Source organism: Barbus barbus (genome assembly GCF_936440315.1).
Source record: "Barbus barbus genome assembly, chromosome: 9".
Classification (NCBI taxonomy): Eukaryota; Metazoa; Chordata; class Actinopteri; order Cypriniformes; family Cyprinidae; genus Barbus; species Barbus barbus.
Window position 1 is genome coordinate 10,022,107 of NC_136737.1, and position 12,562 is coordinate 10,034,668.

General features: G+C 36.3%; 1 protein-coding gene across 1 annotated transcript in view; it reads left to right on the forward strand.

Annotated features, from left to right (window-relative positions):
* The window catches only part of LOC306874989 (uncharacterized protein), a 30,356-nt gene that overhangs the window by 16,960 nt on the left and 834 nt on the right, over positions 1-12,562 (forward strand). Inside the window, exons 10-19 of the mRNA XM_079425337.1 lie at positions 19-189; positions 359-532; positions 1,343-1,516; positions 4,141-4,314; positions 4,543-4,716; positions 5,118-5,288; positions 5,376-5,549; positions 9,229-9,402; positions 10,761-10,919; positions 11,166-11,302. Of these exons, the coding sequence (XP_079281463.1) occupies positions 19-189; positions 359-532; positions 1,343-1,516; positions 4,141-4,314; positions 4,543-4,716; positions 5,118-5,288; positions 5,376-5,549; positions 9,229-9,402; positions 10,761-10,919; positions 11,166-11,302 (1,682 nt within the window). The remainder of the gene's footprint in view (positions 1-18; positions 190-358; positions 533-1,342; positions 1,517-4,140; positions 4,315-4,542; positions 4,717-5,117; positions 5,289-5,375; positions 5,550-9,228; positions 9,403-10,760; positions 10,920-11,165; positions 11,303-12,562) is intronic.

The window sequence follows — 12,562 nt, forward strand, 5'->3', positions numbered from 1 at the left end:
TCTTGTTCATCATTTTAGTCTGCGTAAGTGTGGTCTAACAGAGGAAAGCTGTTCAGCTCTCGCTACAGTCCTGAGATCAAACTCCAGTCTGAAAGAACTTGACATGAGCAACAATAATCTGCAGGATTCAGGAGTGAAGAAACTCCAGAACGGATTAGAAAATACAAACTGCACACTGCAGAAACTCAGGTGAGTTCAGTGAACCATTGTTTTTAATTACACTTAACTTGACTTTCTTTCGTAATGCAATTTGTTTTATAGTAATGTGTTTTAATTATGTATGTTTTATATGTATTTAATTTTTAATTATATTAATCATACAATACATTTTGATTATTACAAATATTTTTTTCTCTAGACTTTCAGACTGCAGTATCACTGAAGAAGGTTATAAAGCTCTGGCTTCAGCTCTGAGATCAAACCCTTCACACCTGATCGAGCTGGATCTCACAGGAAATGATCCTGGACAATCAGGAGTGAAGCAGCTCAATGATTTACTACAGGATCCAAACTGTCAACTGAAGAAACTGAGGTGAGATGTGATGACATACAGGATAAATGACATGCAGGCTAAATATTCACACAAAATATTATTTCAGAAGTACAATAAGCTGCTAAATTTGTTGCAACTAGGGGTGCTGTGGTATTGATGACAAATGGCAGAACAGTTTAGCTGTGGTAAAGGCTACAGGTCAAGTAGACATTATGGGCTACTATATGTACCAGTTTTCAGTAGTGTGGTATAATTTTTTTAAGAACGCATTGTAGTTTATTCAAGCCCAGATTCCTAACACCGTGTCACTCTACAGCAGGTATATGATTCTCTAGGTCTTCACAAGTGTGCAGTTTCTAGAAAGATCTTGAGACCAATCACAATGTTAACATAACTCCGTATTTGTACTGAAAATCAAGATCTAGGGAATCAAGATCTTCTGCTCCTCATGACATTTGCATATAATTGCAATACATTTAAAAGAAACAGTGTGACAAAGTCAAAAGTTAATAATTGATTTTTGTGTATTTAAATGTTCACTTTATTTCAAGGTGTCCTTGTTACAGTGTAATTATACATTTAAGTACTGAGTAATATTAATTAACTACATGTACTTACTATATGTTTAGGATTAGGGTTTAGTTTAGGGTTACTTGCATGTAATTATGCATAATTATATTATATTATAATAGTAAGTGCATTTAACGTGTAACAAGGACCACTTAAAATGTTACCAGTAAAAGTGATAAATTAGAGCGTGTTAGATAAACTAGAGCTTGTCATTAGCAACGATAATGAATTTGGTCTTAACATGTTTTGTAAGGCAATGGACATTTTGCTCTTCTGCAGGTTTTTGAGGAGTCCTAATGCAGAGGAAGCCTGTCAGTATGTGACTGGAATTGTGGGTAAAAACCCGTTACTCCTGAGTGAACTGAATCTGAGTGAACATGAACTAGGAGACACACGAGTGAATCAGATCGCTGCTCTACTGCAGGATAAACACTGTCAACTCAACACACTGATGTGAGTATTTTATTTGACATATTACTTTTAATATTATTGTTACAGTATGCTGACCCTAAACTGAAACTTTGTACTTTATTAACTTTCTAAAGTGTTAAATTAAGTGGAAAAGTCAAGTCCGAAACCGTATAAAATAGCTGGATATGATAACACGGAGGCTGCACCCGCACCATCACTCACAACTTTCTCAAAAGACTTGTTTACTCTGCTAGTGTCTCGCAGCAATCATTGTCATACCACAGACGCTAAACATTCTTGCAAACTGAATTACATGTCATGCAGACATTCATATTAGGAGTTTAACAGCAAATTAAAACATGTAATTGGAGAAATACCTAAATTTCAGCAAGAATAATTCTGATTTTGTTACAATTGGTGTAAACGGGAATTGATAATGAATGATGTATTGACTGTAACAAGGTTGCGCCAGTTGAGGCTCGAGAATTCGTTGAGAAATCAAAACCAATAAAATACTCCACACAGTAGAAACATACTGTGGCAATAATGTAGTTCATCAATCACTTTCATCAAAGTCAGAAGTATACATACACTAAGTTTATTGTGTCTTTAACAAAAAGAAAACTCCAGATGATTCCATTCTGAGCTTAAGAAGCTTCTGATAGGTTAATTGATTCAATTTGAGTTAATTGGTGGCACACCTGTGGATGCATATAAAGGCACACCTCAAACACAGAGCCTCTTTCTTTGACATCATGGGAAAATCAAGAGAAATCAACCAAGACATCAGGAAAAGAATTGTGGACCTCCACAAGTGTGGCTCATCCTTAGGTGCAATTTCCAGATGCCTGAAGGTCCCACGTTCATCCGTTCAGACAATAATATGCAAGTATAAAAAACATGGGAATGTACAACCATCATACCGCTCAGGAAGGTGACGGAGTCTCAGAGAGGAACGTTTTTTGGTGCGAAATGTGCGAATCAACCCCAGGACAACAGCAAAAGACCTTGTGAAGATGCTGGCTGAAACTGGTAAGACAGTGTCCTTATCCACAGTAAAACGAGTCCTGTACCACCATGAGCTGAAAGGTTACTCTGGGAGGAGAAAGCCATTACTTCAAAACTACCATAAAAAAGCTAGACTACAGTTTGCAACTGCACATGGGGACAAAAATCTTAATTTCTGGAGACATGTCCTGTGGTCTGACGAAACAAAAATGGAACTGTTCGGCCATAATGATAAACGGTATATTTGGAGGAAAAAGGGCGAAGCTTTGAAGCCTCAGAACACCATCCCAACTGTGAAGTATGGGGGTGGTAGTATAATATTGTGGGGCTGCTTTGCTGCAGAAGGGACTGGTGCATTTCACAAAATAGATGGCATCATGAGAAAAGAAAATTTTGTGGATATATTGAAGCAACATCTGAAGACATCAGCCAGGAAGTTAAAGCTTGGGTGCAAATGGGTCTTCCAAATAGACAATGACCCCAAGCATACCTCCAAATTAGTTACAAAGTGGCTTAAGGACAACAAAGTCAAGGTATTGGAGTGGCCATCACAAAGCCCTGATCTCAATCCCATAGAAAATTTGTGGGCGGCACTGAAAAGGCGAGTGCGAGCAAGAAGGCCTACAAACCTAACCCAGTTACACCAGTTCTGTCAAGAGGAGTGGGCCAAAATTCCAGCAAACTATTGTAGAAAGCTTGTGGAAGGATACCCAAAACGTTTGGCCAAGTAAAACAGTTTCGGGGCAATTCTACCAAATACTAAGGAAGTGTATGTATACTTCTGACTTTGAAAGTGATTAAATAAAATATATAAAATTCTCCCTCGCTCGATTCTGACATTTTAACAAATGCAAAAAATATGTTCATATTTATTGATATAAAACAGAAAACGTTTACTGATTTAATGTTTGACAGTAAAGAAAAAGTTTTTTTTTTTTTCTGAAGTGTATGTAAATATCTGGTTTCAACTGTATATATATATATATATATATATATATATATATATATATATATATATATATATATATATATATATGTGTATATATATGTATGTATGTGTATATATATGTATGTATGTATATATATATATGTATGTATGTATGTATGTATATATATATGTGTGTGTGTGTGTATATATATATATATATATTATATAATTTCAAACACCAATATCATAACATTTTTATGCTGTTGTAATTTTGCAGTGAAAATGCGTTCATGGTACATTTTAGCATTCACCGTGTAAATGCATCTAAATGCCACTTCAGCTGCTTCTGTTTCTTCTGAGGTGAAAATATCATGTTTGCTAAAACTGATTTCATTTGATTGGTAACAGCCCTATAGTGCCTTATTATATATATATATATTTTAAATGTAAGAATTTGATATGAAAGATGACATGCATTTATTAAGGTTAGGGGAAAATGCCCTTTACATAGGCAAAAAATGACCTGGGAATCAGTTTAAATTAATTTTAGCAGCATATTACAGTGAATATTTGTGTTTAGTTATTGCAGTTAAAAATGTGGTGTTTAACCAGAATAAGTTGCGGGGGGTGTTTGAAAGGGGTGCACGCTGCAAAACGTTTGTGTTAGACAAACTACCCAAAACCTCTAAAACATTAGTTTAGTCATCATCCTTTCTCTTTCTGCCTTCAGTCTGTGTGGATGCAGTATTACAGAGAAACAGTGCGTCTTCCTGAGTTTAGCTCTGTGTTCAAACCTTTCACACCTGAGAGAACTGAACCTCAGTGGAAATAAAATAAAAAACAAAGGAGTGAAGCATGTATCTGAAACACTGAAGGATGTACGCTGTAAACTGGAGAGATTGAAGTGAGTAACATACATATACAAGAATCAAAATGTTTAAAATCACTTCAAAACTGTATACTCAAACTCTCCTGAGATCCTGAGTATTTATGAAAATATATCCACCGTAGTATTTAGAATTTAGTGAAATAAAGATTTATACTTTTTGTTTGTTTATACAGATTATGTGAATTTACAGAATAAAAAAAAATATATTCTGTCTTGCTCTCTTTTTTTTTTCTCCCAATATAGGTTCAGAGGCTGTGAAATGACAGGTGAAGGTTGTTCTGCTCTGACTTCAGCTTTGAATTCAAGACCATCACACCTGAAAGAGCTGGATCTGAGTATGAATAAATTAGGAGACTCCGGATTTGCAAACCTTGATGTTCTAATGCAAAATCCACAATGCAAGCTGGAAAAACTACAGTTAGTATCATTATACTGTACAGCAGTTACAGAGAGATTAAAGGTCACTGTTTAGTTATTTATTTTAGGACAACATTTCTTAAATTTTATTGTTTATACTGTAGCACTCCACCTGTACGGAAACTTTGTTTCCCTATTCGTCACACTTAATATTAGGTGTCTAGAAATTGCATTTAATTTAAAGAATTGGATTCAATTTGATTCAACGTTTAGTGTACTAAATTGTGTGTTGTTCTGCAAAAAATATTATTAGATTCACATCTGCTGCTACAACAGTTTCCAGCATACAGAACTAGTCTGACTGTGTTTACTATGGGAACAATAGACTATCTGCCTACTCTAGTCCTTAATCAGATGGCCATCATGGATCTGAGTCACTGTTGTTTCTCTTGTGTGTTCAGTCTGTGTGGATGCAGTATTGAAGAGAAGCAGTGTGCCATCCTGACTTCAGCTCTAAAAAAATCATCACACCTGAGAGAGCTGGACCTCAGTGGGAATAAACTAAAAAAATCAAGACTGAAGCATTTTAATGACATGCTGAATGATTCGCACTGTAAACTGGAGAGATTGAGGTGAGTTACTTTAACCTATGGTAAATAAAACTGATGTTTGAATGAAACAGAATGAAATGTTTATTTGTCTAATTTCTCCAAATATAGGTTAAGATACTGCGAAATGACAGATGAAGGTTGTTCTGCACTGACTTCGGCTCTGAAATCAAACCCATCACACCTGAGAGAACTGGACCTGAGTGGAAATCAACCAGGAGACTCTGGAGTTGAAAACCTTGGGCTTCTGCTGAGCAGCTCACTATGCAAGCTGGAAAAACTACAGTTAGTAACATTATACTGTACAGCAGTTACAGTGTGATAAAAGTCAACTATTTAGTTGTTCAAAGACAAAAGGGCCCAAGTTACATCAATCATAGCACTATACCTTGTGGCATTTCCCTATCTGAAAAAAGATTCAAAAGTACTAGGAGCTAATGGACTGCAAAATGAGACAAAATGAGAACAGACAAAAACGCATAACATGAATGACAATAAATTATTTTGACAGAGTTACACAGTAACTTTGACTCCAATGGTATGATTACTAAATCCTAGAGAGGTCATGAAATGCATTTCATGTTAGCTATGCCCAAAAATATATATTTTTTGCACTGAAAATATTTGTAAAATAGATAATTTTCCACCCTAATTTAGTGACTGGTGTACTTCATTGCACTGTATTCACAACTTCATCCAAAAACACTTTCAATGAGAAGAAAAGATTAATAAACTGGAAAAGGAACAAAAATGTAGGCACATATCTATATATATTACTTTCAATGTCAGAACAACACTAGCTACACATTGTGTCAAGAATTTATAATAGCAATGGTAACAAAATAAATCAGTACAGAAGATTTGTCCATCTAGTGGTTAAGGTGCAAAACTGCAAGTTACAGAGTAGCATTTTTGATGATTGAGTTGTGCTTTTGGCTCGGCTCTTCAGTGCAGATTATGATGATGGTTTGAGTTGCGTAAGCAAATGGTCAAATGTCACTAATGATGTCAAAACTCCTAAAATAACTGACAATGTAAAAGTTATTGCCATCTCTGAAAAGCCAGTCTGATGTTGATACGAGTTGCTATAGGCTCTGTCCCTTTCCCCTTTGCATTTAAACTCTTCTCTTAACAAGATTTCTTTGTCAACACAAGGTGATTTCTCAGATGGTTCAGATGGTTACCTTTTTGACCGAGCCATTGTGTTAATGTTGATCATTAATAGTGACATCATTAGTGACATTTGACCATTTGCTTACGCAACTCAAACCATCATCATAATCTGCACTGAAGAGCCGAGCCAAAAGCACAACTCAATCATGTAGGGGTTCAGCGAGAAATCGGCAGCTGGCAGCAGGAAGTAGCTGCCACTGGTAATAACCGGAAGTAGGAGGTGGATGCCGCTTTTAGCAAGGTAAATCAATTATTATAAAAATGTATATATAATTTTAGAACTTATTTAAATAAAACACTTACATTTTTAATTATTTTGTATTTGATTTAAAAAGATTTATCAAATATAAATCAAGTAACGAAGATCATAGACTTGATACAAAAAACAAATATCAAGCTACACTTGAAATTATGAATTTGTACATGTATAAATAAATTAGGAATGTACATGTTTGTTAAATAATGAAATGTATACATAAATGATTGCCTATAATCATATAGTATATTTATTAAATGTACATAAACATTCATTAAACTTATTAAAGTCCTGTGTAAAAGAAAAAAGAACATTGTCTCATGAATGACCTTTATTTTAAATTATATTTTGCTATCATATAAGTTACATTAGTATTTCAATACTTTGTCTTTGTTTTATAAAACAGCTGTAACTTTTAAAATAGGCTTTATTTGTTGTTCTGAAATCAGAATGATCAACAACAATTCTGAACTAGATGGTAAAGTTAATTGAAAAACTAAGTTGGCTTGAAAAAGCCAAGCCAGAAAGTTTGAAAAAGTTTTACAATGTTCTAGCATGGTTTAACATTTTCTAGTGTTAGGGGATAACAGCTTAAAGACCCAGGGCCAGATATGATGAAAGAACACCAGGAGTCGTAAGGTACAATCAAATAAGTAAAGATTTACTGAAGAATAGTTCCGTACATCAGTAGAGCCAGGCGTCAAAGTCTCACAGGGTTCGCAGAACAGAGACTCTACTGTACACAAATGACCTCGGAGGTCGTAGAAAGGCGTCTTGGGGTCCTCCAAGATTGTAGAGGGCCTGAGCTCACCATTATCAGGACAGACTACTAAAACACTGATAAAACATTCCCTCCTCAGAAAGTAGTACAGATAATGTTCACTTTAAAGAAATACACAAAAGTACAATTCTGTGAATCAGATCATATAAATCATGTGTTTAACCCCTGTAACCTTAAGATTAGTAAGAAAGACGGATTTGTTAGAAAAAATAAAGATTAGTCAGAAAGAATGAAAGAATTAGTCGAAAGAAAGAAAGAAACAGGTCAGGACAGGTGTTTGCATGTTCTGCTCAAATTAACTTCAGTTAGTAAGATTTTGGGGGAAAAAATGGCTTCTTACCTGCCATAATTGATAGGAAGTTACACAAGAGGTGTAGAACACAGAGTTAGAGAAAAAAGTTAGTTCTTAAAAGAACTGTTTTGTCAAAAAATGCAATAGCAATAAAACAAAAATCAACACATGGATGGATATCAGACAATCCGCTGAAAAATTAAATACACACACAAAAAACGATATGGTTAGTGTTGCACGTGTATCATCAAGGCTAAGCTTGTCAATCATTCCAATAAATCAGCATGAGTTTTATTCTAATCAATAGATTAAGTTAGCATACGCTAATATTTAATGGTAGCTGCAAATGGTAACGTAAGTTAGTATTTTAAGTGAACGATACAGCCCCTCACAAACCAGGACCACACGGTGCACAAGCTGCGTTTCTACAAATGATTAAATTAACCAATTCAACTAAAGTAGTCACAGATACACTGTCTCTAACATAAAAGTTAAAAATCCAACTTACAGAGCAACAATTATTTATTAATCTGATCATTAATATACGACCTTACCGAGCTAAATACAGCCGCCATTACTGAAGATTCGCCGGCGACACCATTGGCTGCTGTCGCTTGACTTCCAGTTAAATGTGATTGGTTGCTACTACGTTGGACGATACTGATTGGCTGCCACGAAATAGCAGGTCCCGCCTAATATTGCCTAATATGGCAGGGCTTCCGGCTGTCAACGGCAGCTACTTCCTGCTGCCAGCTCCCGATTTTTCGCTGAACCCCCTCTCACTCAATCATCAAAAATGCTACTCTGTAACTTGCAGTTTTGCACCTTAACCACTAGATGGACAAATCTTCTGTACTGATTTATTTTGTTACCATTGCTATTATAAATTCTTGACACAATGTGTAGCTAGTGTTGTTCTGACATTGAAAGTAATACGCCTTCGTCGCTTCGTACCGCCATTCTGATAGGCGGGTCTGACCGGCGCCGGAAATGGCTGCAGGACCGGATGGCTGCTTGTCGGAACTGGATTACTGATATTTTGTGCAAAATACAACCTAACAGCTCAAACGATAAATCATTATTGTGATGTACTGTAGCTTTAAGCTAAATTTGTATTTAGTGATTTTAACTACACTAAAATAACTTTATATTGAAATTCAAAATTTTCTTGATTTTGTCACATTAATAATGCGAAAATAGTCCTTTTAATTGTTTCAAGCAGACCTTTGTTGATCCTGTATCTTAATTTACATTTATAATTCACAAACTTTTTTTGTCCAAGATGCTCTGGACTTGGATTTTAACCAGTGTCCTCAAATCTTAGTTATGGATTGATTTATGGTTCTATAAATAAGGCCCCATATTTTTGCTTGTGTATTAGTGACTTTATTCATGAAGAATTTAACTCTCATATGAACTTAAAATGGATCTGATTCATTGTCTTTTCTCTGTCTGTCTTCAGTCTGTGTAGATGCAGTATTACAGAGAAACAGTGTCTCACCCTGACTTCAGCTCTGAAATCAAACCCATCACATCTGAAAGAGCTGGACCTCAGTGGGAATCAAATAGAAAACAAAGGACTGAAAATCTTGTGTGATATACTGAATGATTCATGCTGTAAACTTAAGCGACTGAGGTGAGGAACATTCACATACATGTTCTTTTATTTTTCTTTATTATGGATAATTTTGTCATTTTTAAACTGCCCCACTGCCTTAATTTATATTTCAAACCTTTTAGCAATGTAGACGTAGATGTAGAAACATAGAATTATACATTTAAAATATTTAGATCTTTTGATGAATAGGCTGGTAAAATATGTCACTGACTGGTTAATTTTTTCTTAATCTGTGTGCAGAAGGTGTGATTACATTTACCTCTGAATGGCAAAATACAACAGGCAAAAAGAACAGATTTTTTTTTTTTTTTGTGAAACATTTTCTAACGGCTCTTTATTCTGCAGCACTTTATATTCTTGAACAATTCCGTTATGAAGTGGCTGAGCAGACACCACATGAATGACTTCCTTGTTCATTCTGAATAATTAGTGTAGCTTTGATAAGGTTCCACCCACAATGTGGTCACTGCCAAATCAACTTAATTTGGTCAAAGCTGTGAATTTCCCTGTCAAATCTGAAATCAATGCAAAATTCATGTAGTTCCTCATTCCTCATGAAATTCCTCATCAACTGCATTCCCATTGAGATGACTTTGATGTCATCTCCAAGACTTTGCTGAGAAAAAGCAAATGTGACACGACATCTGGGTTAATATCACACTCTAGAGGGCTTTTCACACTGCACTTAACCCCGGGTTATCGTCATTCTAAACAACGCTTTTAACCTCAGGTAAAGAAACGTTTGTTGCTGCTGGACGCTTGGCATCAGACAGCCAATCAGAAATTGAGCAGCGAGGCTCATGTCAGTCAGTAACAGGAAACGCACATCATGTAAACAGCAGCCGGTGAGAAGAAAAGTAAGAAATGTCAAAAGATGGAAAGCGTGTCAACGAGGAGACAGTATTATTCACGTAAAATAAATTCCAATAAATATTAACATGCTTTGCTCCGTGTTTTCTTTCCTTTGTATTTTAGTCTTTGTTTTCTTGCCTTTGTGCGTCTCATGAGGCTTAAAACGGCTAAAGACCTACACGGCGATTTTTTTTATTTATTTTTTTAGTAACTGGAAAGACACGGAAAAAGCTGTGTAAACAGGTTGCCTGCTGTTTGTTCAATCAGTGACGGTGACACCGCAAATAAGAACGTTAACCCGGGGTTTAAGAATGTACAGTGTGAAACGACTCTTAATGAATACCCAGGATTAACAGTTAACCCAGCTATAGTATGAGCAGTGTGAAACGTGATTACAGATAACCCAGGATTCCGTTTATCCAGGGTTTAGGATGACCCAGGGTTATCAATTTCAAGTGTGAAAAGCCCTTTTGTGAAAGTAAAAATAATGTTCTTCCTCTGTCTGCTTGTCTTTCTCTTTCTAGTCTAAATGACTGTGGCATTACAGATGTTGCTTGTTTGGCTCAGTCTTTGGCTCAAACAAAAGCACTGCAGTTTTTAAAAGAGCTTGATCTGAGTAACAATAAAATAGGAGACTCAAAGCAGCTCAATGATGTGCTACGAGACTCAGACTGTAAACTGAGGTGAGTAAACATTCATTTGACCCAGCCACACTAACACAAACAAACAAACATCATGTAAACAGTATATTTAAAACAATTTATTTTCAAATGTGTATGCCAAATCATTTAAAATCAGTAACTAATCTGATTATAGAAATTGAATGTTTGTTACAGTCTATTTTGAAATTCAAAGTAATTAAAATATAGTAACTAATTTTCAACTTGTTCCACTCAACATCGTTGTTCTCTTCTGATTCCTCCTTCCAGCCTGGAGAAAGAACATTTGCTCTTGAGAGCAGGTGTAAACCTCATTAGTGGGTGGTTTACATGGTCTAAAGCTCAGCAGGAATCTGTGAAATCAACAGATCAAGAAACGTCATCATCAGTTGAGGAATCCTCAGAAGGTTGTCTCTTTAGTTCTGTTATGAATCAGTATATGTGATGGTAATTTTGGTGAGATGTTGCTTAAAAGTAAGCAATAAATATAAACAATGCCAAACTTAATAGCACTGCTTTAACAAATCTAAAGTTATTATGTCAAATCCTATATACAGTGTTGGGGAGTAGTTAACTACAAGTAGCGACGCTACTAACTTAACTACATTTTTCAGTAGCTTGGCAGTAGCTCAGTTGCTTTTTAAACAGTGTAGCTTTTCCAGTAGCTAACTACTTTTTGCAGCAAGTAGCGGTGTAGCGCGGGCAAAAGCTACATTGCGTTTTGTCGAGCCTGCGCGAATCAGCGCGATGCAAGGATATTCTTCTTGTTTGATTACAAACTCATTTTTTGCCATTACCGCCACCTGTTGTTTAATCACGCATCTTGCGGCTAACAGTTCACTGACGTACAGAAGTCGAAATCCCCGAATCGATTCTTAATGTGCGTGCTTCATTTAAGAGGATATGAATATTCACCTCTCGTCCTGAAGGTGTCACCATCTATAGATATACTTACCTGGCAGGGGAGACACCATGATCAAGAAGGCGGTTCACCCAGATCGAGGCTTGGCCATTGCACTCCGGTTGGGCCACATAATGTGGGAATCTCGACTGCATAATTTATGGTAGTGGGGGACTGCGTTCGCGCTCTCCCCTGAATTTTTCAGGGAGAGTCGTGGCCTAATGGTTAGAGAGTCGGACTTGTAATCCGAAGGTTGCGGGTTCGAGTTTCGGGCCGGCAGGGATTGTAGGTGGGGGGAGTGAATGTCCAGCGCTCTCTCCACCCTCAATACCACGACTGAGGTGCCCTTGAGCAAGGCACCGAACCCCCAACTGCTCCCCGGGCGCCACAGCATAAAATGGCTGCCCACTGCTCCGTGTGTGTGTGTGTTCACTGCTGTGTGTGTGCAAGTTGGAAGGGTTAAATGCAGAGCACGAATTCAGAGTATGGGTCACCATACTTGGCTGAATGTCACTTCACTTATCTTTCGAATTGCTCCACTAAAAAAAAAAACAACTGTGTGCACCCTATTATTAATGTAGATGTGTATTTCAGTAATAAACTTAAGTAGGAGAGTTTCAGTTACCAGCATTTATATCAAAATATGGATCCCATGTCTGCAAAACTAACATTTTAAATGAAATATTGATAGCTAATCGATATCGAATCGAATCGAAATCGAATCAAATCGAAACCATAAAAATAAGAATCGAATCGCAGAATTGGT